Source organism: Balaenoptera borealis (genome assembly GCF_965194805.1).
Source record: "Balaenoptera borealis genome assembly, chromosome: 2".
NCBI classification, from domain to species: domain Eukaryota; kingdom Metazoa; phylum Chordata; class Mammalia; order Artiodactyla; family Balaenopteridae; genus Balaenoptera; species Balaenoptera borealis.
In genome coordinates, this window is record NC_138867.1 from 172,556,090 (window position 1) to 172,583,524 (window position 27,435).

Below are 27,435 nucleotides of genomic sequence, written 5' to 3' on the forward strand. Positions count from 1 at the left end.
CGCACGCGCAGTGCCCGCCGCGGGGGGAGGGGGCGCGGGCATACAATACACATACTCGGTGCGACTGGGGACAGCCATCCGGGGGCACACAGCTGATCACGGCTACACACACACTTTCCAGATACACCCAAATTGTACACCCAAGAACACAGCCACACACTTAGTTGCGGCTACACTCTCCGACACAGAACTCTGCACACATAAGTCTGCATAGCTACTGGAACAACTACTGATAGCCCCGTAAAGCTACAGGCAGTTATACTGGGTGTATCGCCCCGCAGAGCTACCCACGCCCAGCACGGGTGGGAACCGCCACACACACAGTCTGCCCAGGGATATACTGTCATACACGCAGGTATACACAGCTCAAATAGTGGCTGTTACAGAACATTGAAACACACTCGACGCTCACATACGCACACAGCCGCACAGAGACACGCATCGGCACCGCTATGCCACAGCTTCCAACAACTGTGGAAAGAGCCCACGCAGCTACTTGCTGCCACCCTGGGGCACATCGTCGCAGCCTCCCGAGGGCTCCACACAGGGACCTAGGGTCTCACCGAACCACAGATGGCTCAGTCACACGCAACACACAGTCACACAACACAGATACATGCAACACAAAGACACCACACAGACAAGAAGCTCCTGGGGTACCCAAGCCACACCCTGGGAGCTACCCTGCACTGCCCCACAGTCACACTTCCGTGTCAATTGTAGGTGCTGGGTGACTTGACTGACTGGGTCATTCCCGCTGGCTCCGCCTCTCAGCCTGTGCTGCCAGCTGTAAATATTCCAACTTTAATAGCACCTTTGCAGGAGTCAGGGGTGCAGGCAGTGGGCACCCCATTCTCCCTCCTGGGGCCCTTCTTCTCCCCCCAGGAGGTGTGCAGAGGAGGTGGAGGCCGACACTGAGGCAAGGACACCCGCAGGGCAGAGGTGTCTGGGGTGGGGGTGGAGACCTGTGTGCCAGGGTACCTGTGGGCAGTGTGCGCCGGACGTGCGTGGGCTAGGTGGCGGGAGGCCGTCCAGTTGTGACTCTAGGTCTAGATGCTTCTGTGAATGTTTGCCATAGGTTTTTTTTTTTCTTTTTACGATCACAAGTGTGTGTGTAAACACGCGGTTCCTGTGTGAGTGCACGTGTGCGTCGTTGTGCGTGGGGGGTTGGCAGGCACCCAGTCGCTGTCTGGGCAACTGTCCCTGGCTCTGCGACGGTGGTTATGTGTCCGCGGCGGCCGTGCGGGGCCGAGTGACGCCGCGTCAGGTTTTGTGCACTAGTGTGTGTGCCTCCCCGAATGGGTGGATTGCTGGCCCCCTGGGACGTGTGTTGTGTGGTTGTGCGCTCACATTTCCTGTGTCGTGTGTTGTGTGTTGATCGGAGTGCCCCTCCCGCTGCCGGCCGACCCCCCGTTATGCCTCCCTCTTAGAAGTCCCCCAACGGCCCCCCACCCCCAGGTCTTCTGCCGGGCGGGAAGTCTTGAACCGCTGCGGTTCCAGGCAGGCGAAGAGGAAGGGAAGGGCCAGGCCGGCCCCAGCCCCGCCTCCATCCCGAGGGGCCACGGCCGGGGGGAGGGGGGGACACGCCAACCCTTCCCACTTCCTGTCCAGCCGGTCGTCCCCTCCCCCAACTTCCTCTCCCGCGGACCTCCCGGGCCCCGGGCCGGCGCGGAGGAGGGGCCCGCGCTGCGCACTAATGGGGCCGCGGCAGGCCAGCTTCAGTCGGACGTCGAGATGGGGACTGCCCAATGCCCCGGGGGCCACCGGTGAACGTGGGCGTCAAGGACACCCTCATCGTAATACCCGTTCCCATCACCGCTCTCCAAAAACTACTCCAGGCCAGGCACAGAGAGGGTGTGACTCACCCAAACCACACAGTGTATTGGTGACAGCTGTGATTCCCACGGACTCTCCCACCACCACCCCAGGCGCCCCCATTTATCTCCTAATACTCTGTTGCTCCCCAGGATTCTGTGTGCCCTGGGCGGGTCCATGGCCCTCTCTGAGCTCCGGTTCCTTGAGTCGATGTGAGTCTTCATCCTCCCCACAAACATTTATTGAGTGCCTCCTGTGTGCCGGGCTCTGTGGACCCAGTCGGGACACGTTGCTACTGCTTGTGGAGCAGAGGGTCTAATGGGAAAGGCGTACAGTCAAAAGCTGGCGAACAGTAGGATAATTTCAGGGAGTGCCACGTGATGGGCAGAGGGAGGGGACCCCGGTGAAGAGGACGGGGCGACCGCAGGGGCGGAAGGCGGAGGGAGGGAGGCTGGGAGGCGGAGGCGCCCGTGGCGGGGCTAGCTGCGGAGGGGGAGGCGCGGCCGGCGGGAGAGACTAGCGCGGTTCTCATGGCAACAAGGACGGATCTCCAAAACACTGCCTCGGCGCCGGCGGAAAAGTCGGAGAAGAGCAAGCTCTGGCCCCCATGCGGCGTCCGGGGAGCTGAGCCGCGTGCACAAGCAACCAGAACGCACGCCTTGCCAAAACATATATATATATATATATATATATATATATATATATATATATATATATATATGTATATATTTTTTTTTTTTTTTTAAATAAGGGGAGGGGGTGGATCCGAAAGATCTGGAAGAAGAATGTTCAGATTGCAGTCACGGCAAGTGCAAAGGCCCTGAGGTGGGCACACGGTTAAAGTGTTGGAGGCAAAGCGAGGAGGGCGGGGGGGGGGGGGGAAAGGAGGAAACGGGTCGGGCCATTCCTGGCGGGGACGGGTTGGGCTTTGTTTTAAAAGGAATAGGGAGCCACAGGAAGGTGTGTAGCCGCGAGGGGCGGGATCTGCGTCAGGATTTTAAGAAGCTCCATGGGGCTGCCAGGTAGATCGGGATGGCGTGGAGGAGGCAGGGAGGTTGACCCGGTAAGAGGCCCAGGAGGACCTGGCAGGCCCGGGAATTGATTTAGGAGCCGGTGTGGGGGCGGGGGACGGTAAGCAAGGAGCGCTAAGGGTTAAGGCTGGGCCCCAGACCTGCTGCTCCTTTGCCGGCTCCCGGTCGCCCCGTGTGGCTGCCGGGGACTGCAGCCCTGAGCTGGGTCTCTGACTCTTGGGACCACCGACGCCCCCAAACCCCAGCCCCTTAAGGTCGGAGTCGGTGCCTGGGAGAGCCCGAAGTCGGCTCTGCTTGTAGGGCAGGGGGATTGCCTGGAGGAGGAGCCATCCCTCCCCTCACTTACTCCCTTCCAACCCTTCCATTCTTCAGACCCACCTCTCGGCCTTTGCACTGGCCGTTCCTGCCGCCTGGAGCGCTCTTTTCTCTGGCTCTTGGCCTGGCCCGTTCTGGCCTCCTTCGACCTTTGGCCGCATTATTCCTTCTTCTCCCCCACTCGCCCTTCTCTTTCTCCTCCTCTCCCTCTTTTCCCTTCTCCTCCCTCCTCCTCCACTTCTCCTTCTCCTCCATCTCTCCCTCCCCCTAACTCCTTGCCTTCCGTGGCCATCTCCTCCAGATTACTGGTTCTGCACTAGCCTTGGTTGGACTTGTCACTGTTACGATAAAATAATGCCTAAGTCATCTGTTGGCAGCCTCCGCCTCCCTCTGGATCTGCTCTCCCTGCAGACACAGCGGTAGGGGTCCATGAATATGTTGCTTGAGTCGTTGGGAAGGCTAGTTTGGGTTTTCCCGATGATGGTTTTTCCTCTCCACAGGAGGTGGAAGCTGCCCGTTAATGGGGAGGGGGGACGGAGGGATTCGGGGAGGGGCTAGGATCCAGGCTGGAGACCCCTGCAGCCCCTCCTCAGCCGTGCGTGGGAGGCGGCCACAGCTGGGAGCAGGGTCTGCGCCGTGAGACGTTTCCTTTCAGAAGCTGTAATTATGGGTAATTTTCTAACTGCAACACAAAAATTAAAACCCAAACAACACCGGGAGGGAAGAAGCCACAGCAGCTGGTGAGCACCGGCGCGGGCTGGGCTGCGGGTTCCAGCCTAGACCTGGTGGGAGGAGCAAGTACGGGGGGAGGGGGTTGTGGAGGGACACAGGGCGGAGGGTCATTAAGACAGGCTGGACTCTTTGGACAGCCAGCAAACCCTTGTAGTCTCGGGTTTGCGAAATGGGGGTTATACCCCAAGGCTGATCACCTGGAGGCGGAACTCCCCGCATGGAGGATCTGGACCTGGGTTTGAACCCTGGCGCTGTCGGTCCAGCTGTGTGGCCTTGAACCTCAGCCCCTAGGCTCTCAGGGTCTTGAGGAACTCAGGCGAGAGAGGGGACACAGGAGGACTGAGTGGAGGAGCCGCAGTCGAACCTACAGCTCACTCCCCCATTCATCCTCCGCGAAGCTCAGCCTGAGCCAGTACACTGCCAGGCTTCCAGCACCTTCCGTGGCTCCACAGCTCACAAATCAAGACTCCGCCCCTCCGCCCTGCACTTTCCAGAGTCAAACTAATCAGTAGGAATTGGTACGCCCAGCTCTGATCATCCCTTAAAATCCTCCCAGCAGCCTCCTGAGAGAGGCAGCATTTTTTTCTCCCCATGTTACAGAATGGGGAAACTGAGGCGCAGAGAAGCCTGAATGAATGAAGCTTGAATGAAGGGAGATACATGGGCGACCCAGAGGCAGCACCCCGCTCACTGGAGTGCCCCCAGCTCCCTGTCTGGGTCTGGGATACTCTGGGAGATTGGAGGCATTTTGTGGAAGAGCAGGGAAGGGAGAAATGGGGGAGGGAGAAACCTATAGCAGCTACAGAGAAAGTTCTGCAGATAAATCTGAGGCTCAAAGCCGGGGAGCCACTCGCCCGAGGACACACATTAGAGAGTGGAGGCACCGGGTCCCACTTTGGCGTGCCCTGGCAACGCCCCTCCCTCACCACCTCTCTCTGGAGCTCCGCCTCTCTTCCTGTGGTGGAGTTTCCATGGCAACCTAAAGTCCTAAGATCCCCGGTACAGGGGGAGGGGTCTTTTCTTCCCTTTTGGTGGAGGGGTTCCTCTGCTGAATACCAGCAGTGGGGAGTGGGTGCTCACTAAGCACCAGAAACTGGGCACTTTTGTCCATGATCCTGTTGCCTGCACCCAGCTCATTCCCACCCCAAAGCCTCTGCACAGGCTGTCCTCCCGGCCTCGGACACCCTTCCCCAGCCCTTCCCCATAGCCCGCCTCCCTTTGTCCTTCAGGCCTCAGAGAGGCCCTCCAACCATCTGGATCACATTGCCCTGTTGGGTTTTCCCGCAAATCTTATTTTTGCACGTTGATTGCCAATGTCCCCGGTAACCCATGAGTTCTGTGAGGGCAGGGAATTCGATTATTTTGTTCAGTGCTGTGTCCCTAGCACTTACAAGTCTTGGCACACAGGCGCTTGATAAATACCTGTTGCCGACCGAATGAGTTAAAAATTACCAACGTCCCCTCTGTTCTGAGGTCTGAGGCCTCCAGTGCCCTCCTTCAGGAGTCTCAGCCTGAGAGCGACACAGACCGTCTTGAACTCCCCCCATCCTCCCCGTGTTGGTCGGGATGGAGTTTGGGAGTCAGAAGTGGGAGGGACCAATTCTCTGCCTCTGCCAAAGCCACCAGAACCTGCAATCCCGAGCCTGGCCACACGAGGGCAGCAGAGACTCGCAAGTACAACTCCGGAGGGTCCCAGCGAGCCCCGCCTTAGCACGCCTTTGGAGTGGCTCTTGAGACCCCAAGTTTCAGGCTTGGAATCTGGTACACCTCTGTTGACCTTGTCCATGCCCCCAAGTAGGCTTCCAAACATATATTTACATATTTATGTACTGAATTATTTCATGGCAAAAAAGAAGAAAAATCACCCAGTTCTCCCATCCCCCCCCAAAGTGTTCTCATTTTGAGCTCTTACCTGCACATCTTTTTTTCATTTTTTGTCTGTTTTCTTTTTTTTTTTTTCCCCTCGAGAGGTTTTCTTTGACGAACCCTCTTCAAAACTGCAAACCGCCCTGTTTTTCTCTCCAAATCCCCCAAATTCTTTTTAACTTTTCCTCTCCCCAGCCCTATTATTTCCTAACCTCCTTTAAATTTGCTAATTTACGGTTCATCGGATCTCCCCCAACCTCCCACCCCTCCCCCAATTCACCTTTCTAAGGGTGAGAGTTTTGCTGCATCTGGTAGGTGCTCAGTAAATATTTCTGGAAGGAAGGAAATCTTACCAAAAGTAAAAAATAAATTAAATAAAACCTAGCAAATAAGCTAAATAACCTTCTTAGCCCCACCCCCCCCCAGGCAGCCACTACCATGAAGTCAAGTCTAAACCTGCGCATCCAGGAGCGGCAGATTGTCATCGTGTGCCGTGCAATGGCTCTGCACATGCTTCTACGTAGATGCAGACAAATGAATCTTGTCTGAGCACAGTGTAGCCTAATGGTTAACCACATGGTTTGAGGGCTCACCCTCGGTTACTGTAGAGCCTTGGGCAAGCTACTCAAACACACTGTGGCTCAGTTTCCCCGTCTGTGAAATGGGGGGTAATGACAGTTCCTAGCTCAAGAAGCTATAGTGAAGATGACATCGCTGAATGCTACTTAAATAGCCAGTGCTTGGCTGCTGCTATTTATAATTACTTAAAATGTTTAAAAAATCTGACGGCTTATAATGTTTCTTTATATTCCTCCACCTATCTTAATTTGGGGCCCCCTGGAAGTAGACCGGAGATCGGAATTCAAGACAGTAATTATTTGGGAGGAAGCCCTGGTCCGGGTGAGAAGAGAGACGGGGACCTGCAGGGGGCGCCAACGAGCAGGCTCCACAAGGCTGGGTTCCCAGTGGGCCCTCAAGAAGGCCGCCAAGAGCAATTGCCTCAGAGACGTCCTACCCGAGGGAGGAGGGAGGAGGAAGCCGAAGCGTTTCTCATCAACTCTCCTTCCGTCTGTGGTCAGGGCTGCTCCCAGGAGAGCCGTGTGGGCCAACAACGTGGCCTCCTGTGACCAGAGCAGCCTCAGCAAAGAAATGCCGGTCTCGCAGGTGGAGGGTGCTTGCCGACCGCAGCTGCCCTGGTGCCACATTGTGTTTGCCCACCCCTCTCCTAAAGGCATTCTTTGGCTTCTAAAATTTTACTATAACCAACGAAGCCATGTGACCTCAAATAAGGTCTTTCCATTACATTAAAAATCAAGCTTTACCTTCTGAATTCGATTTTTGTGCATGATGGACCATTTACACCTCCCCCACCCTTGGGACACGCAGCTGGTGTATTAGTCACACACGGCCTGGTACCAGGCACATGCTAACGTTCACATCCGTCTCCCAGCCCTTCACGGCCACCTTGCACGGTGGTTTTTACTGTCCTCGTTTTACAAAGGAGGAAGCAGAGGGATGTCCCTGGTGATCCAGTGGTTAAGACTTCGCCTTCCAATGCAGGGGGTGAGGGTTCGATCCCTGGCGGGAGAGCTAAGATCCCACATGCCTCTCAGCCAAAAAACCAAAACATAAAACAGAAGCAATATTGTAACAAATTCAATAAAGACTTTAAAAATTGTCCACATCAACAAAAAAAAAACTTAAAAAAAAAAATTGGGGCTTCCCTGGTGGCGCAGTGGTTAAGAATCCACCTGCCAATGCAGGGGACATGGGTTTGAGCCCTGGTCCAGGAAGATCCCACATGCTGCGGAGCAACTAAGCCCGTGAGCCACAACTACTGAGCCTGTGCTCTAGAGTCCGCGAGCCACAACTATGGAGCCTGCGGGCCACAATTACTGAAGCCCGGGCACCTAGAGCCCATGCTCGGCAACAAGAGAAGCCACCACAATGAGAAGCCCATGCCACCACAAGGAAGAGTAGCCTCCACTCGCCACAACTAGAGAAAACCCGCCAATCGCAGCCAAAAATAAATACATACATAAATAAATAAATTTATTTTAAAAATTACAAAGGAAGACGTGGAGGAACAGAGAGTTTAAGGTACTGGCCCCAGGTCACACAGCAATGATGTGGCTCAGTGCACTGTTTGCTGAATTAACGCATGGAGGTCTGCAGTTGCTGGAGTCTGCTCACATTCCAGGTTTGCCCCTAAGTTGACTTGGCCACCTTAACCCAGCCCTTGGGCATCATAACTGCCTGTGGTCCTGACCAGCCAGCTCCAGAGCTCCTCAGACGCCTCAAGGTTCCCAGGCCTTGTAAAGGGCTTCTACTGTGGCTTGGGCTGCCTAGCAACCTGCCCTCCACCCTCCCTCAGGTGAGACTGGACTCAAAGAGTAGCTAGACCAGGGCCAGGGGATGCGGGTGTCGGTAGTTCAAAGGTTGTCACAGGGAGAATGGAGACGGCAGGAAGGGGCTGAGGCCGGAGATTTAGAGACCTCGCTCTGGGGAAGCTCGGAGGTGGAGAGGGGTTGATTCCAGATAAGTGTGAGAGCCTCGGGACAGGACTGGAGGTGGATGTGGGGAGGGGAAGCCCTTGGCCCCTCTCCAGCTCCCCAGACTAGGGGCTCCTGGGGACACACCGAGGCCTCACCCAGCACAGAGTGCGTACAGGGGATCAGAGGGTGTTGGGCAAATGTGGCAAAATTGTGGGACCACAAGTTGGTGGCCCTGAGGCTGGGTTACCCCAGGGTACTCCCTGCATCTCTGTCTTTGTCTTTGGGAGTGGTCTCTGAATTTCTTCTAGGTATCGCTGGGGTCTTGGGGATGTCTGAGTTTTTCTGGGTTTCTCTGGGGTTTCTGAAGATCTCTAGGTGTCTCTGAGGCTCTACAGAGGTCTCTGTGCTGACAGGTTGGCCCTGCCTGGGACTCATATGGGCAGCAGGGGGAGTATGAAGATGAGCCCTCTGGAAGCTTCTGGTTCCTCTCAGCCAGGTTGAGGGCCAGTGTAGCCCCTCTTCCCACAGCCTAGCCATGGCCTGCCGGGGCTGCAGCAGGAAGGCCCAGGCCCCAGGCTCCCCCAGACCCACCTCCAGAACCCACTGTCTCAGGCCCCAAGCCAGCCTGTCCCACGCCCACACAGCCCACCCCAAGCCTGAGTGTCTGGCCCTTTAGTTCCTCATTTCCTTCACTTAATTTCCTCATTTCCTCCTATTCTAAGAGGCCTCAGTGTTGGAATCCACCCACACCCAGGCCCGCCAGCTGGCGCCCCTCTGTCCCTCTCATCCTAAAAGCCTGAGTTCTTGTGTGTGCTTGTTGGCTGATTTCAATGTTTGGATTGAACGTGTTGACTGTGATTTGTATTCACATGATATGATAGGATTCTAAAGGAAAAAAGATAAAAACATACATGGGGAACTTCTCCCTCCCATCCATCTGCCACTAAGAGGTAACCCCAGGGTATTTGTTTTTCCTGTTTCATCAAAAGTGTCTATAAGGGGGCTTCCCTGGTGGCGCAGTGGTTAAGAATCCACCTGCCAACGCAGGGGACACGGGTTCGAGCCCTGGTCTGGGAAGATCCCACATACCATGGAACAAGTAAGTCTGTGTGCCACAACTACTGAAGCCCGTGCACCTAGAGCCAGTGCTCTGCAACAAGAGAAGTCCACGCACCGCAACGAGAAGTAGCCCCTGCTCACCGCAACTTGAGAAAGCCAGTACGCAGCAACGAAGACCCAACGCAGTCAAAAATAAATAAATTTTTTAAAAAAGTTTCTGTAGGAAGCTGCTTTTTTTTCCCCTCCAGTTAACATATTCATTTGAAGACATCTGCTCTCACCCAGGCCCACTCTCGCCCCAGGGCCTTTACACAGGCTGTTCTACTCCCTGCATGCCCTTCCCACACCTCCTTACTCAATAAGCCCCCTTATCCTTTGCAATAAACCCTCCTTTGATCATCCCATTAAAAAGTTGCCACCCTCCCTGCTTGCTTCCCAACTTTACTTTCTCTGCCACCTGTTACATATTTTTAAATTAATTAATTAATTAATTTTTGGCGGCGTTGGGTCTTCGTTGCTGCGCGCGGGCTTTCTCTAGTTGCGGCGAGAGGGGCTACTCTTCATTGCGGTGCACAGGCTTCTCATTGCGGTGGCTTCTCTTGTTGCAGAGCAGGGGCTCTAGGTGCACAGGCTTCAGTAGCTGTGGCATGCGGGCTCAGTAGTTGCGGCTCGCGGGCTCTCGAGCGCAGGCTCAGTAGTTGTGATGCATGGGCTTAGTTGCTCCGCGGCATGTGGGATCTTCCCAGACCAGGGATCGAACCTGTGTACCCTGCATTGGCAGGCGGATTCTTAACCACTGCGCCACCAGGGAAGTCCCATATTTTCTTGATAGATTCCGCATGTTGCCAGCCTCCCCGACTGCTACAAGAACTCCACGGGGATTGGGAGTTTGTCTGTTTTGTTCATGGCTGTATCTGCAGCTCCTAGACCAGTGCCTGTCACACAGTAGGAGCTTAATAATGGTTTGTGGAGGAAATGAATGAGTTTTTCCTTACTGTTTCATAGAGGTCTATAATTTCTTTTTCATGACTCTGTAGCACCTCCCAGGATAGGTGAACTGTTATCGATCTAACCAATCCCTTAGGTGGTTTCCAATTTTTGTTTTCATAAAACAAACAATGCTGCAATGAATCATCCTGTAGCTCTGTCATCTTTTTGCCTTAAAAAAAAATTTTTTTATTGAAGTATAGTTGATTTACAATATCTTGTAAGTTTCAGATGCCTTTTTTCTTTTTAATTGTGCAAAGTACACTTAACACAAAATTTACCACTTTAGCCATTTTAAAGTGAACAATTCAGTGATTTTTAGTACATTCGCAGTGTGTGCAACCATCATCCCTATCTAGTTCCAGAACATTTTTATTACCCCAAAAGGAAACCCCGTCCCATTAGCAGTCACTCTCCATATCCCCCTCCCCAGCCCCTGACAATCACTAATCTACTATCTGTCTCTGTGGATTTGCCTGTTCTGGACGCTTTATATTAATGAAATGATACACTATGTAGTCTTTTGTGTCTGGCTTTGTTCACTCAGCATAATGTTTTGTTCTTTGTTTTTTTTAAATTAATTAATTAATTAATTAATTTTTGGGTGTGTTGGGTCTTCGTTTCTGTGACAGGGCTTTCTCTAGTTGCGGCAAGTGGGGGCCACTCTTCATCGTGGTGCGCGGGCCTCCCACTGTCGCGGCCTCTTGTTGCAGAGCACAGGCTCCAGACGCGCAGGCTCAGTAGCTGTGGCTCACGGGCCCATTTGCTCCGCGGCATGTGGGATCCTCCCAGACCAGGGCTTGAACCCGTGTCCCCTGCACCGGCAGGCAGACTTTCAACCACCGCACCACCAGGGAAGCCCCAGCATAATGTTTTTGAGGTTCATCCACATGTAGTGTGTATCAGAGCTTCATTCCTTTTTATGGCCAAATAATATTCACTGTATGGATGGACCACATTTAGTTTATCCACTCATCAGTTCCTGCCCCTGTCATTTTGTAAACATGAAAATATTCAGGAGTCCCAGGATTGGGATGCTGGATCAGTGGGCATGTGCATTCATAATTCCCATGACAGGATGCCTTCCATCGGGCTGCACTACAGATGCTCCCCCAGCAATGTGTGGGGTTGCCTGTTTCCCCACAGCCTGGCCAGCACAGGGTGTCATCACACTTTTGAATTTTTGCCCAGCTGATAGATGGAATCAAACAGTATCTCAGAGTTGCTGTGATCTGCTGTTTTTTACTAGGAGTGAGTATCTTTGGGTTGTTGAAGAACAAATTGCAGCCCTTCCCCAAAGTCTCAGTTCAAGACCTTTGACCATTTGTCTGAGTTTGGAGATGGAAAAGGGGCAGAGTCTGAGGAGAGGGGAAAGCATGGGGGAGTAGACTCCAGCCTCCCAGAGTCCAGGAAAGACTCTTGACATTTATCCCATTTTACAGATGTGGAAACTGAGGTACAGAACAGTTAAGGTCAAGCAGTGAGCCAGGGGCTGGAAAGGATTTGAACCTGATCTGCCTGAAGCCCGGACCCCAGTGAGGCTGAGACTCTCTGCCAGCCTACCTGTACCCATTCCCTCCTCAATCTCTCTTGTGTCACTATCCCTCAGGTCTGACTCAGCTCCCCCTCTCCCTCTGGGACTCTGGGCTCCTCAAAAGGTTTCCCACCTCCAGACCCCAGACTCACTCCAGAAGAATCTTTTGACACAGTGCCCCTCCCCTGCTCACACACCTGCATGGCCCTGGGAATAAAGCCCCACTCCTCCGCCTGGCTTTGGAGGCCTGTGCTGCCTCCCCACCCTGCCCATGTCACCAGTTCCTCCATTTAGTCTGTCCCCTCCAGCCACTCCACTCCTAACTATGCTGTCCCAGCCGGCCATGCTTTCTCAAGCTGCAGGACCTTTACTCCTGCTGTGCCTTCTGCCTGGAATCTGCAATGGATTCGTTTCTGCCTGCCACTGCAACTCATCCTCCAAGCCCCAGACTCAACATCCCCTCCCCCAGGGAGCCCTCCTCACATCCCCCTGCAGCATAGAGGCATAGTTTGTACGTGAGGAGAGCTCTGAGCTTGTGGGAGAGGCTAGGAGCTTGGAAAGTCAAAGGCAGTTTGCCAAGGAATCCTTGGCAAACTCCTACTCATGTGTTGAAGCCCCAATTCTAATGTCTCCTCTCCAGGAAAGCTTCTGGTACCCTGTCCCTCACTCTGGACTTGACCTGACTCCATCAGACTCGGGGTGCCTGTGTCCTGTTCTGTCTTTTTCCGAGACTGGTTGCTCCTGAAGAAACTGGACAGGGCTGAAGTCTCTTGGGGGCTCAGCATGGATGATGTTTGTTGAACAAATAAATGAATGCATGGGTTGGGAGTCAACTGAGCTGAGACCAGGAAGTGAGTTGATGAGGTAGCAGTTTGTTGGGGTGTTATTGGGGGACATGTAGTCATTGGGTTCCAGCAAGAAGGAAGCAGGCTGCCCCTGCCCTTCCCCTAAGAATCCTGGTCCTTGAGGCCTTTCGGCGGTGACGGGGGGGCGGCGGGGGGGAGGGTCTCTGTGTCTTCTTCATTCTTCCCCTCTGCACTTCAGCGGACACCAGTTCCTCTTCCCCTGAGTCGCTGGCTACAGAGCCTGAAGAGCGCCAGGCACCACAGTGGATCCGGATCCGCGGAGGGTCAGACCCTCTGACCCCCGCGTCCAGGTGAGCCAGGACGCAGCCCCTCCGCGCCGGAGACTTCTAGCACGACCGAGGCCAAGGCGTGGCAGGGGGACCAGAAAGGTAGGACGGAGACACTAGAACTTGGGTCTGTGCAAACCAGAGCTGGTGGGACCCCGTCAGCAGCCCCCCCACCCCCACCGCCAGCCCAAGACCCAACAGCCTGCAGTTCGGAAAAGAAAGGCAGAGGGGCGGGGTCGTTTCCGGGGCAACGGCTCATTTGCATATAGTCCCGACTTGGCCAAAGAGGGCTCCCGAAATGTTCGGGGAAATTGGGCAACTTAGCCCGAAGGGGCTGATCTGAGAGAAGGGGAAGGGGCTGTCTGGGTCAGGTCTCCTCCTCGCCTTCCAAGTCCCTGAGGCATCCGGGTTAGGTACCCATTCCCCGGAAGGGGAGACTGAGGCAGGGGGCCAGAGCCAATCAAAGAGGAGCCACCAGCGGAAGGGCTAAGTTTTAACACTTCAGAAGTGGCCTGAGCTGCTCTCAGCTATTAAGAAAATATATAACAAACATAGGTGGCGAGGGGGAGGGTGACCCCAGACTGAGGTTGGGGCTCGGATTCTGGTGTCTCTGCCTAGGTTGCCTGCATGGGGGCCGCCCTGGTATGGGTGCTGTTGTTGCCGCTGCTGCTGCTGCTGCATCCAGGCAGCCAGGAATTGTCGTGCCCCGTGTCCTCGGGGGATGTGGACTGGACCAGGGAGTTCACGGACACATGCCTGAACTTCAGTGGCCAAAGCCTGAGCCTGCTGCCTCAGAACCAGTCTCTGCAGGCCAGCAGTGTGCTTCTTCTCGACCTGTCTGGGAATGGCCTTCAAGAGCTCCCACCGCTTTTTTTTGCTCACCTGGGAAAGCTGCAGGTCCTGGATGTGACCAACAACCCCCTGGACCCCGTGGGTAGGGCACTGGCCGAACGCTGTGACCTTGACCTGAGGGCTGACTGCAGCTGTGTCCTATTACCCTGGCACAAAGTCCGGCGAGACAACTGCTCTGGCTCACTGCCTCTGCGGTGCCTGGATGTGTCCACCAGTGCCTGGCACAACGTCTCTGCCTTCTTGGAAGTGGGCTGCGCCCCTCGCCTGACCATGACAACCATAGGAGCGCTGGTGGCCAGTGGAAGCCTGTTGCTCGTGCTTGCCATTGCTGGCCCAGCGCTGGCGTGGAGACTCTGTAGACATCGGGTAGGCAGTAGCCGGGGCATGAGCAAAACGTGGGCTGCTCAGAATGGTCCCAGGTCTGGCTCGGGCCAGCAGCCACGGTACAGTAGCCGGGGCCTCAGCCCTAAGCTCCCAGCAGCCACCCGGCCCGGATCTTCCACTTCTGACTATGAGAACATGTTTGTGGGCCAACCAGCTGCCAGGTACCAGTGGGCTGAACACAGGTGAGTGACCCACACACATCTGCCTGCAAGACTCTGGAGCCAGATGGCCAGGGTTCAATTCCCAGCTCTGCCTCTTACAGGCTGTGTGATCTTGGGCAAGTAGTTTCCACCTCTCTGGGTCACTGTTTCTTCACCGATAAAATGGGGACGGTAACAGCCCTCCACCTCATGGAGTTGGGATAAGAATTGAGTTCTTGTGTATGAGACAAGCGTCCCTCTCACGACCTGCAAACCCAGCTTCTGGCTGCCAAGGATTGGGAGAGAGGAGGCAGGTGTTCAAGGCAGAGTCGGGGCTCTGCCGTAGCGGTCAGCGGCCTGGGCTCAGATGTCGTGTGACCCAGGGCTGTCTCTGAACTTCTGTTTCGGTCTCCGTAAAATGGGACAGCACTCCGGTCTCCTTCTGACACATAGGAGATGCTAAGAAAGCCATCTGTGTCTCTCTCTACCCCACAAAGCCCTGCCTCCAAAGTTGCCTGGGCTTAGATAGATGGGTTCAACTTTTCCAGGTTGGATGAGGGAGTGGAGGGGATTTCAGGGGGGCAGGCACAAGGAAGGGCAAAAGCCTGGAGGTGGGAGAGAACAGAGAATCTGCTGTGGATGTGTTTTGAGAAGGCAAGACATCAGGGCTGAAGTTGGAGGGGGCTGGGAGGATCCAAGCAGGAAGGGAAGAGGGTCATGGCTGGGTTTTGGGGCAGCAGAATCCAAAAGGTGGGGAGGCCTGTGGGAGGCTGTTGGTGAGAAATAAGAGAATATGCAAAGCAGATGCAAATATGGCTCAAAAGCAGAAGTGGGCTGAGGTAAGGAGTTGAAGGCACCACACTCACTAAGGCAGCTTGTGTTCTGATGCTTGCCTCTGCCTCGCTGTCACCAAGACCTCAGGACCAGTCTCCTCTAAAAACAGTTTAGAATTGGATGTGTCAATCCCAACCTACATTTTACAGTTGCAGAAATGGAGGTTCTGGAAATTCCCTGGTGGTCCAGTGGTTAGGACGCTGTGCTTTCACTGGTGAGGGCGCGGGTTCAATCCCTGGTAGGGGAACTAAGGTCCCACGAGTCGTGCGGTGTGGCTGAAAAAAGAAAAAGAAAGAAAGAAAGAAAGAAATGGAGGTTCTGGAAGGCAGGGGAATGACATGCCCAAGGTCAGAAGCAGAAGCAAGAAACAAACCCTGACTTCCATCCCCATACAACCATTTATGTATTTGGAGTAATTTATACTAAAGTACAAATGACTGATAGACACCACTTACCCAAAGTGGCCTTTTTTACAAGAGGAGCGGGGGTGGGGGTGTTAGGATGTTCTGGAGGCAGGAAAGTTCTTCTCTGGGTGTCTTGCCCACCATAGCAAGACATTCCTAAGAAGCTACCTCCTCCCTGATCCATTTTGTGGATGGGGAAACTGAGGCTCAGAGATTTATTTTTGTATCAAGACCACAAATTCAGTTGCTTCTGGGGACCTGGTGAAAACATTTCCCATCTGAAGGGGCACTGGTTCAGCTCCAGCCACTTGTGTTCATGTGGCTGGTGTGACTAGAGCTTCCAGTTTTTTAAGAGGAAAACAAAATCTAGAATTTAATGTAAAAAATGGGCAACCATCTCAACTTTAAGGAAGGAAAAAACCCTACAATGACTCAAGGTCCTTGGACCACAGTGTTACAATGCTGAATCCACAGAATCTTCCCTGAATCACTGCACCTTACTTGCTTTCCTCACAGAAAGTTGGGCCAGGCTGGGAGAACACTGCCCCATGACTCACTTTTCTCATATGTAAATATTAGGAGTGGACTCAATTGCCCTGAACTACTTTGCCTCTCAAAGCTGATGTGCCTGCTCCCTGAATCCTACCTGCCCTCCCATCTGTCTGTGCCCACAGGCCTCACCCTTCAGAGGACAGCGACTTCTACATGAACTATAAGAGCCTCCACCATGATTCCCAGCCTGTCTACTGCAACTTGCAGTCGCTGGGCCAGGCCCCACTGGATGAAGAGGAGTATGTGATCCCTGGACGCTGAGCCTTCAACATCTCAAACTCCAGCCTACCCCCTTCCAGGTGACTTTGGGCACCCTGGATCTTCCCTGGCCTCAGTCTTCCCATCTGAGGAATGGGACCAGGGGAGGATCATCCTTGAGGCCCCAGGGAGGCTCTGCAGCCCCCTCTCTAGACCACTCTGCTCCTCAGGCCACTCGGCTGCTAGAAGTGGAGAAGGAGAGACCCCGACACAGGGATGGGAGGGTCAACGTGTGAACTCTGTCGTCACCCTCCTGTTGGTGTGCAAGTATTGCCCAATAAATTCTGCGGGACAGATGAAGCTGCTGGGCTCCCAAGACAAGAGCTCTGGGACTCCCAAATTGCTCCCAACCCCCAGTCTCTCCCCTCTGTCACTCTCAGGCCCCCTTCTCAGGTGCCTGGTATCCAGACTTGGCCCCCCAGGGCAGCCCACACTAGCCTCAAAGGGATCCTTATAACTCATGAATGGGACTGCGCCCCTCCCCTGCTCACGCACACTCTATGGCTCCCCACTGCCCCCAGATTCTCAGCCTGGTGGTTGAGACCTGCGTGACCCAGCCCTGCCCAACCCACTGCCCTCTCCCATTCCTCTGCCTTTCTGGTCTGGGCCTCCTCCCCATCAAGCTCACCTCCCTCCTGAAGCTTTCATTTTCTCATGCCATTTACCCATGCCTTTCCTTTTGCCCAAATTGCCATCCCCTTCCACGTTTTCTCACTCTTAAGCATCTGAATACAGATGCAGAACTCTGGTCTGGGCATCAGGAGGCATGGGTCCACTTCCTGACTCTGCCATTAACCCTCTGGGCTTCAGTTCCCCCATCTGTAAAACAAGGTGATTAAAATTGACCTCTAAGGCTGTTTTAGCTCTAATATCCTGAGATACCTTAACTCATCCTTCAAGGCCCAGGTGCAATGCCAATGCCACTCCGAGAACCCTTCCCTGGTTCCTCCTCAGGCAGAGTTCACCACTCCCAGAGCTCAGTGTATTTCAAGAGTTTGTTCAAGCTCATGCCTCAGCTGGGTTTCCTGTCAGCTGCTCCCAGCCCGACTCCTGCCAAGCCCCCAAACTAGGGGAGACAGAGCTGGACACAGACACCCCCAGTCCTGGGAGGTCAAGCCTGGGCCAGAAGGAGAGATGGAACGACGGTCCCCAGAGGGAGATGAATGAAGGAGTTTAAAAAGGGCTGTATGTAAGAGGGGAATCTGAAGTGGGTTTTGAAGGATGCATAGGTGTTCGAGAAGTAGAAAGGACAAGGCACAGTGGGCAGGGGGACCAGCCTGGAGGTGTGAAAAGGCACACGGGCAGCAGTGTCCGGCAAAGGCAACAGTTGATGTTTGGGGAGAGACTCAGTATGGCAGCTGCTACCTTTGGGTGATCCTGACATTGAGTTTAATTTTGAGGCTCCCTTGGCTTCCCCAACACCTGGGAGTGACCCAGGGTGGGAGAGGCAACCTATGAGGGTCTTCAGCTTCCTTGCATCCCTGCATCCCTGCCCTAGGCACTACTCGAGCCCCCACTCCTGCTGCCAAAAATCTGTCTTCCTCTGCTCACTAATGCATTGCCTGGGTTGACCTCTTTGCACGATTCTTACTACAATCAGCCACTTATGATCTATCTTATACTCATTTGTCCCTGCACTCAACTGAGCTTGAATGGAGTGGTTTTTGCCTGCGTTGTTCCTTCGTGTCCTCAGTGCCCAGCCATGGCCTGGCACAAAGTGGGTACTCACTGAGTACATTCAGGGGCACCTGCAGTCATTCAGATCTGCCTCTGGATGGTGGGGTTCACAGGGGACACATCTCACTCACTGCTGAAGCTGGGTGCTCTGTCCTCCAGACTCCCATGACAGTTCCTCAGGGTGAACAGGCAAGTGGGTGTGGGGAAGGGGCTGGGCTTAGTACATCTCAGCAATTCCAAGATCCTAAGTAGGAAAAGATATAACCTGGGAGACGTGGTGTGCATGAAAACGTTCTTCACAACTTACTTCTCCCTGCTCTTTTTTTTTTTTAATTAGTTAATTTCTTTTTGGCTGCGTTGCTGCGCACGGGCTTTTCTCTAGTTGTGGCGAGCGGGGGCTACTCTTCGTTGCGGTGCTCAGGCTCCTCATTGCGGTGGATTCCTTTGTTGCAGAGCATAGGCTCTAGGCATGCAGGCTTCAGTAGTTGTGGCCTGCGGGCTCAGTAGTTGTGGCGCATGGACTTAGTTGCTCCATGGCACGTGGGATCTTCCCAGACCAGGGCTCGAACCCACGTCCCCTGCTTTGGCAGGTGGATTCTTAACCACTGTGCCACCAGGAAGTCCCTCTCCCTGCTCTTTTTATATGAAAGGATAGAGGCATCATTAAAACGAAGGGAGGTGCCACAAACAGGAGAGGTAATGGGACTCTTCCAGGTCGGGGGCAGATTCACACACAATGCACTTGACTCTGGGCTGCCTGTGTTTGGAAAGGTGACCCCCATGGAGGGAGAGAGAGCAGGATAGTGATAGAGACAGGGCCAGATAATTACAGAAACAGGAGTACTGAGAGATCAGAAGAGATGGAGGGAGACTGAGACCCAAAAGGGTCTCAGAAACCAAAGCAGAGGAATAGGGAGGTAGAGAAGCACAGAAACAGAGAGAGGGATGTCTCCGGCTGCACTTGAGGACCATTGGCATCATGACCACCGTCCAATTTCTTGGCATCCCCAAGAACGTCCTGCCACCCATCCCCCGGACTGTTCCAATCATCTCATATCAGCTCCCCTGAGGGAACTGAGGCCAGCGGGGGTGGGCTCTTCCCAAGGTCACCAGCTCCATCCTGGACACCACAGGGGTCAGGTCAGACAGCTTCATTTTTATTACCAGAGTTTTCCATAAACAACACCCTGTCAGACCACCCCTCCCCAGCCCTCCAGTACCCAGGCAGATCACCCCAATAAATTAATAATAAATACATACATAAATACATAGGTTTGGGCCAGGAGGGAGCAGACAGCAATGGTTAGGAATCGGGTATTTCAGGTTCCACGAGCCCATTAGACAGACAAGGACAACTGAAGTCATTTCCATTGCATTTGTGCCATAAGTGAAGGACCAGGGCCGCTCACACGCAGTGGCAGTCCTTGGCCACGAGGTCGTCGAAGGGCGTGAGTGACACGCGGCCGTCGCTGTCTTGGTGCATGAGCACCACCGGATCGTAGCTGGCTGGCACGCAGCATGGGGCAGGCGCAGCATCAGGGTTCAGGCCATGCAGGCGCGCTTGCATCTGCGCGTGCGTGTTAGCCGATCGGAAGTGGCTCGGGCACGCGCCGATGCACATGCGCACGTCCAGCTCGCGTGGCGCCAGCACCCAGTCAGCCCAGCCCAGGTCCTCAAGCGACGCGCGCAGGCTCTGCAGGCGACAGCAGCGCCCCTCCCCGAGCGGGCAACCGTCCCGGGTGCGAGCATGCGCGTGGCGTCGCCCCCTGGTGGCGCTTGTCCGCCAGTGCAGCTCAAGCTGGGGCTGTGCAGAAGACAACGCCTCCAGCAACTGGTCCGTTCGCCGCAACGGTCGCAGGCGTATTGCGGGAGCCCGGGAGCTTCCGAGGCTGAGCTGACGCTGTAGTGGCCGCGTCACATCCCACGAGCTCCGCGCCTTCGGGGACAGCCGGAGAAGGGCCCTATGCAGGCGGGAGGCTGCAGGGAGCCCCTCAGTTAAGCCGACCCGGGGGATGCGCAGGTGCAGGTGGCCACCTGGCCCAAGTCGCACTATGGGAGAGAGGAAAACCCGTCACTCACGGGCCTACTGTGTGCCGGGCGCGGGGTGGTGGTGGTGTGTGTGTGCCCATTTTCTCCAACACCCCAAGCTGGATCCTACCTCAGGGCCTTTGCACAAGCTACTTCCTCTACCGGCCACACTCCTCCCCTGAATCTCAACATGGCTGGTTACATACCACTCCAGCCTGCCTAAAATTGGCACCGACCTATTTTATTTGGTTGTCTATTATTTGCCTCCCCCACCAGAATCTCAGCGGGGATTTCTGTCTGCTTCGTCACCACTGTGCCTGGCACATAGTAGGTGCTTAGTTAATACTTGCAAGAATGAATGTATATCTGATCTTTTAGAGAGACTGAGATTCCAATGCTGGCTCTGCCTCCTTCTGGCTGCCAAAATCATTTTTACTGAAGTTCTACTAAGTGCCCGGGGCTGGGGACACAGCAACGAGCTACTGTGTTTTCAACTCTCTGGTTTCCTCCATATCTGAGAAATGAAGGGTGTCTGGCTCCCCAGGATTCTCAGACCTCCAGGCTGGTACATATGTTGGGGATACTGGGGAGACTGAGGTTTGAGGGCTCGCAACCCAGTCTATAGGCTCAGAGAGAAAGAAGTTTTCCTGGAGTCCCACAGCACAAGTGGGATTAGGGCGGGGTAAGAGCTCTCCCTTCTGGCCTGACACCCTCCCCTCAACTCCTCCCAGTTCCTAGCGCAGCCCACATCTCCTTGCACCCCCTCCGCCCGCTGGAGGCTAGGTGGAGGGCGTGAAAATACTCCACTCCCTCCCTAAGGCACCAGTCACGTGCAACTTTAGCGGTGCCTCGGCGCGCCGATTGCATCAGATTCGGAACCAGCCCAAGCAGGTTCTGCGCATCTCTGCGCACCGCTCTGTCCCCTCCCCCGCCCCTCCCTTCCGCCGGACCCCTGGATCCTTCCCACTGGAAACCCCCCTCCAACCCTTTCCTCACATCCAAGGGCAGGGACCACGTCCCCTCGCCCGACCTTGTCTCTGGGTTCTCCAGGCTCTTTGAGTCTTCAGTAGAGTCTCTGGATTCTGTGGCCTTAGTTTCCCCATCTGCCACCCGGGGAGGTGTTGTAACATCTCAGGTTGGCTAAGCCTCGCCTGGTCCTGATGCAAACCCAGCCTTTAGTTCCCCCATCAGCCTCGAGGGGTGACTTTCTTGCCGGGTTCACGGATGGGGAAACTGAGGCTCGGCGGAAGGTCTAGGCCTCTATGTCTAAGAACCACTGGTTAAATGATGGGAGCTGCCCAGGGTGGGGTCTCCGAGATTTTACTCACGCTTTGGAGTGACTATCCGGACTTCAGGGGGAATGAGGTCCGGGTTCGAGTCTTCCCGGGTCTGGTTCGCTCGAAGCCGGGTCAGCAAATCTTCGTAGCGTTTCCGCAACTCCCGGAATCTGGAGACATCAGGACTGGAGTGCACGTTTGAGGGTCCCGGGAAAGCGGAGAGGTGCTCCTGGGCCAGAGATAGGGCGCCTCCCGACGGCAGCCAGGAGAACATCAGCAGCATCAGCAGCATCGGAGAGCGGTGTGGTGGTGTCGGTCGCTGCCCTGGCATGACTGTGTTAGTTAAGCTCTAAGCTGTGACTGACCGGACGCTGCTGGACTAGCCTTTATAGTCCCCGGACTTTGTCCGCCCCCGCCTGCCTGGTCCCGCCCACCGTGGGTGCAGAGTAAACACTCCAGGGACCACAACTGGGCGGGGTCTTCGGCTGCTTTTCAGGGGGCAGTGCTTTTTGATGGGTGAGGGGGGGTGCTCCTAGATATGCTGGGGAACCCCCTTCAGGAGCCTCTCCGAGCCTCAGTATCTTCTTCTGTGAAGTGGGGACATCATCCCAGCTTGGTGGACTGGAGGGAAGAATAATTTTCTCAAAAAAGATTTATTACTATGTGCTAAACTCCACAGCAGGAGCTTAAGAGGTGAGGTGGCTTTCTTCCCTGATGAGATTCCCGCTCTCCCCTCTTTGCTTAGGGTCAAAGGCTGAAGATAGTGAAAAACAAAGGAAGCAGAGGAAAAAAAGGGCCAGAAAGAGCCAGATAGTGCAACCTGAGGCAAATCATTCCTCTCCATCACACCTCTATTTCTTCATCTGGAAAATAAGGAAGGATTGAGACTTTCACTGGAGAGAAGGTCAAATGAGGTGTAAAGGACAGAACCAGGCACATAGCAGGTGCTTGATAAACTGGGTGTTTTTGCAGTTACTCATCTTCAGCTGGGGAACTCCTAACCATTCCTCAAAACCCTACTCAGAAAGCCCCTCCTCCAGGAAGCCTTCTCTGACATTTCCTTTCCAGGCTCAGCAGGGTGCTTCCAACCCCATCCCTTCCTCCAGCCCAGCCCTGACCCCACAGCGCTGGGAGTGTGTGTGCTTGGCTCTGTCTGCCCCCAGACTGGGGGCTTCTTGAAGGCTTGGGCAGGGATGAAGCTACTCTGGGCCCCCATCCTTTGGCTGGGCCTGAAGAAGAGGTGGCAGAGAATTGGGGTGCTGGGGCCTGGGGCAGTGAAGGCTGGTATCAGGTCCAGCCCCCAGAGGATAGAGGAGTAGAGGCTGCCCCAGGAACATCCTTTCTCCTGGGGTACCCAGCCCTTGCTCTACTGCTCAGGACTCCTGGCCCCAGGCATCCATCCCTGTGCCTACTCCCAGCTTCCTGGCCTCAGAGAGGGTGGGCTGCTGTGCAAAGCAGATCGTGGGGGTGTGTAAAGTGTGACGGGGTGTGTGCAGGCAACAGATACAAGGGGGGGTGTCACACAGCAAGGCTCCTACTGGAGAAATGGAGTCCAGGCCCTCCCCACCTTCAGCTGTGTAAGCCCCACCAAGCCTCTGGCTCCATTGGGTCTCAGCCTCAGCTTCTGTGCAGTGGGATTATCGCCCAGCTATTGGGGTGGAGGGCTGAGGCTCTCCATGTGACGCCCCGGGAACTCAGCAGGTGCTTAGTAGAGACGTCTCTCTGCTCACGTCACCATCATGTCCATCTGACTGCAGCTGGTTGGGAGGCTGGACCAGTCCTCTTCTTTCCATGGGACTCATTTCCATTCTAAGGATAAGGAAACCAAGACTTTGAGGGGCAAGTAAGGTGGGTAGAGTTGTAGGGGACGATCCCACCATGGGATCTTGCACGTGTCCACACAGGCCACGCAGACCTCATGTGAGTCTTGTCAGAATGCCTGGGTCCCCTGGGAACCCAGAGTTTGGAGGCCTGAGAGGAGTTTCTCGGAAGCCATCACCACTCACCTCCTTACCTCTCTTGGAAAGCTGTCATGGGACAGCTTCTCATGCCTCCCAGGTATGAGCCTCCCCAGGAAATTAACAGAAAATTCAACTTTTAAAGTGAACAGGACTTCCCTGGTGGCGCAGTGGTTAAGAATCCGCCTGCCAATGCAGGGGACACGGGTTTGAGCCCTGGTCCAGGAAGATCCCACATGCCGCGGAGCAACTAAGCCCATGCGCCACAACTACTGAAGCCTGCGCACCTAGAGCCCATGCTCCGCAACAAGAGAAGCCACCACAATGAGAAGCCCGTGCACCGCAACGAAGAGTAGCCCCCGCTCACCGCAACTAGAGAAAGCCCACGTGCAGCAACGAAGACCCAACGCAGCCAAAAATAAATAAATAAATTTATATTTAAAAAAACTAAAGGAAACGGATCAACAGCCAGATGGAAGAGATGCATAGGGCAAGGTATGTGAAAAGGGCATGGATTTTCCATGTCTGCTTCCAGCGCACCACCCTCCCAGCACCTCTGCATGTTCATCAACCCAGACGCTCTCCAAAGCCCATCCTTTGGGGGTTTATGCAAGCTTCATTACATAGGCACAGTTGATTAAGTCATTGGCCATTGGTGATTGAACTCTAGCTCCAACCCCTCTTCCATCCCCGGAATTGGGGGGTATGGGGAGGTTGGGGCTGAATGTTCCAGCCCTCTAATTGCATGGTTTGTGCTCCTAGCAACCAGCCTCCATCCTTGAGTTGTTTTTCAAAAGTCACCTCTATAACATAACGAAAGACACCTTTATCTCTCTCTTCACAGGAAATCCCAAGGGTTTTAGGAGCTCTATGCCAGAAATGGGGTGGAAGACCAAATGTATATTTCTTATTATAAGTCACAATATCACATATATAAACAGAATCATGCAGCATGTGGTCTTTTGGATCTGGCTTCTTTCACTCAGCATGTTTTCAGGGTTCATCTATGTTGAAGTGTGTATCAGTGCTTTTCTCTTTTTTATGACTGAATAGTATTCCAGCGTATGAAGACACCACACTTCGTTCATCCATTCATCCATTCATGGTCATTGGGTTGTTTCCACCTTTTGAACTATTGTGAGTAGTGCTTTCTTGAACACATACATGAAGATTTGAGGACCTGTTTTCAATTCTTGTGAGGTTGTACCCAGAAGGGGAATTGCTGGATCATATGATCATTCTATGTGTAACTTTTTGAGGCATCACAAAAATGTTTTCTACAGCCCTCTGCCTTTTTATTTTTAAATTTTTATCAAGATATGACTTACAGAAAGCAAAAAGGCCTAATCTTAGGTGTTGAGTTCGATGACATTTCACATAACCACCTCCCGAAATGAGGTTCCAGAACGTTCCCAGCTCCATCACTCTCCCTACCTTCAGATAACAGCTGTGCCCACCTCTGTTACCATGGATGAGTTTGCCTATTTCCTAACTTGATGTAAACAGAACCAGCCATTGCATCCTCTTTTCTGTCTGGCGACTTTCACTCAACACCATGGCTGTGAATGGCTGTGTTCTTCACCTATTGTGTGCCTTGTTCTTTTTCCTTGCTGTATAGTATTCCACTGTGCATGTCCAGGAGTGGAGCTGCTGATTCATGAGTGGGTGTCTGTCACTTTACGAGCAGGACCAGTAATTAGTTCCCTTTATTCCTGGAACTTCTCAAGGGGACACAGCCCGTGGGTGGTCCCTAGGGACAGGAAATGGTGACATTAGCTCCATGGTGGTTTCCACTTCACCAAATTCTGGAATGCTGGCAGCCAGGCCGATCTGGCTCCCGTTCACAGCATTGCTAGCCGATGACCTCATGGCCAGTCCCATGGCCAAGCTGGGAGGAGCAGTGGGGCAGGCTGCAGGCAGCCAGCCAGCGATGAGCTCAGTCGGCCGGGACCCTGCATTCCTCACTGGCAGCTTCCACGAGTCCCAGAGGCCACGCCACGGCAGAGGTAAACAGAGCACAGAGGCCGGGGGTCAGGCTGTTCCCTCCACTTAGCTTAGCTCCTAACCTCCTAGAATTTTTCCTCACCACCTTCTGTTGGCCGTAGGCACCCTCATCAGACACACACGACACACAAGAAACAACCCAAACCCAGTTGTTGGTTTCTCATTATGTGAGGCAAACACAGTCATGACATGAGATCCAGAAGAGGTGAAAAAGCAGGTTATTTAAAAATCTCTGAGTTCAACGGACAAGGAGAACTGCTCTCCTGTAGCTGTGAACGTCCCTCCAGGCCAACGTGTGCCTGTGTCATCGATGGGGGTCCACAGGCAGCCTGGGTTCAAATCGTGGCTTAGTCCTTGAGATGCCAAGCAGATTTGGGAAGCATTACTAATCTCTCCAAACCTCAGTTTCTCAGTGCAGCCTGTCTCTCAGTATTACCCTCTTATAGGGCAGCACTGAGTAGATGAAGTTTGATTGGAGCTACAATCCCAAGAACTAATAACTATTGGTATTATGGGTAATTGGCCAATAATGTCTCAGCTTCAGCTAGAGTTGAGCTCAGATAGGTCTGGGCAATCTTACTTAGAAAGAATGGCCCCTACCAGCAAACTCCTATTTACCTCTTAAACCCCAGTTTGATGCCCCATCTTCCAATAAGACTTCCTTGTTCTCTGCCCAGGTTCCCTCAGGTTGAGGGGCCTCCCTCTGGCCTCATCTTGACCACACAAGGCTGGAAGGTCTGAGTCCGGCTCTGTGCACTGCCAGACCAGAGCTTTCTGGGACCAAGTCCCAGTATCACTATGTTAGTTTCCTGTGGCTGCCGTAATAAATTGCCACAAACTGGGTAGTTTAAAACAACAGAAATTTATTCTCTCACAGTTCTGGAAGCCAGAACTTTGAAATCATAGGTTGGCAGGGCTGTGCTCCCTCCAAAGGCTCTAGGGGAGGATGCTTCCTTGCCTCTTCCAGCTTCTGGTGGCCCCAGGTGTTCCTTGGCTTGTGGCTGCATCACTTCAGTCTCTGCCTCTGATTTCCCATGGCCTTCTCCTCTTCTCTGTCTATCCCTCCTCTTCTCTAAGGACACCTGTCAGTATGCAGTAAGTCCCCTACGTGCGAACGAGTTCCATTCTGAGAGCGCATTCATAAGTCCAATTTGTAAGTCCAACAAAGTTAGCCTACATACCCAACTAACACAGTCGGCTATATAGTACTGTACTGTAATAGGTTTATAATACTTTTCACACAAATAATACATACAAAACAAACAAACACAAAAAATAAAGAAAACATATAAAATTTTACAGTACAGTACCTTGAAAAGTACAGTAGTACAGTACAACAGCTGGCATACAGGGGCTGGCATCGAGTGAACAGGAAAGAAGGGTTACTGACTGGAAGAGGGAGAGGAGGTGGGAGATGGTAGAGCTGAAAGATCATCAGCAATAGGAGATGGAGGGCAAGATGCAATTTCACTCATGCCCCACGTTGATGGAATGTATGCTTGCATCTTTGAAAGTTTGCAACTTGAAGGTTCATATGTAGGGGACTTACTGTATTTAGGGCCCAGTGTAAATCCAGAACAGTCTCATTTCAAGATCTTTAACTTAATTACTTCTGCAAAGACCCTTTGTCCAAATGAGGTTACATTCACAGGGACTGAGGGATCTGTATCAGCTCATCAAGGGAGGTGTGGTCCAGAGAAGGGCCATGAAATTCCCTGAGAAACATCACAGCAGTGAATGATGGCGATGGTGTGGGGAGACACCTACATCTGCAGCAAAGTGTGGAGCAAAGAATAAATACCAGGGGAAAAATTTTGAGCACCTACTGTTACGAAACTGAACTCGGGTCAGCTCACCCTACACACAACAAAGCCAATCTACTGACACCAGGTTGTGTTGAAGGAAAGTACAACGTTTATTGCAGGGCACCAAGCAAGGGAGTGGGAGACCAGCCTCCAATCTACTCCACCTTGGCCCCTGAGTTAGGAGTTTTTTTTAAAAGGGAAGAACAAAGAGGCTGAAATTAATCATCTTGTGACATTGCTGTGACATATCTGGTTTTTTTTTAATCAGAATTGTACCCATTCTTTTTTTTTTAATA

General features: G+C 53.5%; 2 protein-coding genes and 1 long non-coding RNA gene across 3 annotated transcripts; 2 read left to right on the forward strand and 1 right to left on the reverse strand.

Moving 5' to 3' along the window:
* Nucleotides 1-2,588: 2,588 nt before the first annotated feature.
* LOC309623161 lies at nucleotides 2,589-7,080 on the forward strand. Its single transcript, XR_014241271.1, has 2 exons — nucleotides 2,589-2,878; nucleotides 6,607-7,080. It is a non-coding gene; the product is annotated as an uncharacterized lncRNA (long non-coding RNA).
* A 3,864-nt stretch (nucleotides 7,081-10,944) lies between these two features.
* LRRC25 (leucine rich repeat containing 25) lies at nucleotides 10,945-19,090 on the forward strand. The gene is made up of 4 exons (XM_082381377.1): nucleotides 10,945-12,685; nucleotides 12,879-13,068; nucleotides 13,585-14,384; nucleotides 16,255-19,090. Exons 3-4 carry the CDS (start codon nucleotides 13,594-13,596, stop codon nucleotides 16,391-16,393), a joined length of 930 nt encoding a protein of 309 aa, XP_082237503.1. The 5' UTR covers nucleotides 10,945-12,685; nucleotides 12,879-13,068; nucleotides 13,585-13,593; the 3' UTR covers nucleotides 16,394-19,090.
* Nucleotides 19,091-19,203: 113 nt separating this feature from the next.
* On the reverse strand, nucleotides 19,204-23,045 carry GDF15 (growth differentiation factor 15). The gene is made up of 2 exons (XM_082381379.1): nucleotides 21,424-23,045; nucleotides 19,204-20,116 (listed from the first exon to the last, which is right to left on the reverse strand). Exons 1-2 carry the CDS (start codon nucleotides 21,701-21,703, stop codon nucleotides 19,473-19,475), a joined length of 924 nt encoding a protein of 307 aa, XP_082237505.1. The 5' UTR covers nucleotides 21,704-23,045; the 3' UTR covers nucleotides 19,204-19,472.
* Nucleotides 23,046-27,435: the final 4,390 nt, after the last annotated feature.

What these genes read in the sequence shown, in the direction of transcription:
- LRRC25 (XM_082381377.1), top strand. Translation starts at nt 13,594, where the DNA reads ATGGGGGCCGCCCTGGTATGGGTGCTGTTGTTGCCGCTGCTGCTGCTG. An exon ending in TACCAGTGGGCTGAACACAG is followed by an intron (nt 14,385 to 16,254) that starts GTGAGTGACCCA and finishes CTGTGCCCACAG; the next exon opens with GCCTCACCCTTCAGAGGACA.
- GDF15 (XM_082381379.1), bottom strand. Translation starts at nt 21,703, where the DNA reads ATGCCAGGGCAGCGACCGACACCACCACACCGCTCTCCGATGCTGCTG. An exon ending in CCGGATAGTCACTCCAAAGC is followed by an intron (nt 20,117 to 21,423) that starts GTGAGTAAAATC and finishes TCTCTCCCATAG; the next exon opens with TGCGACTTGGGCCAGGTGGC.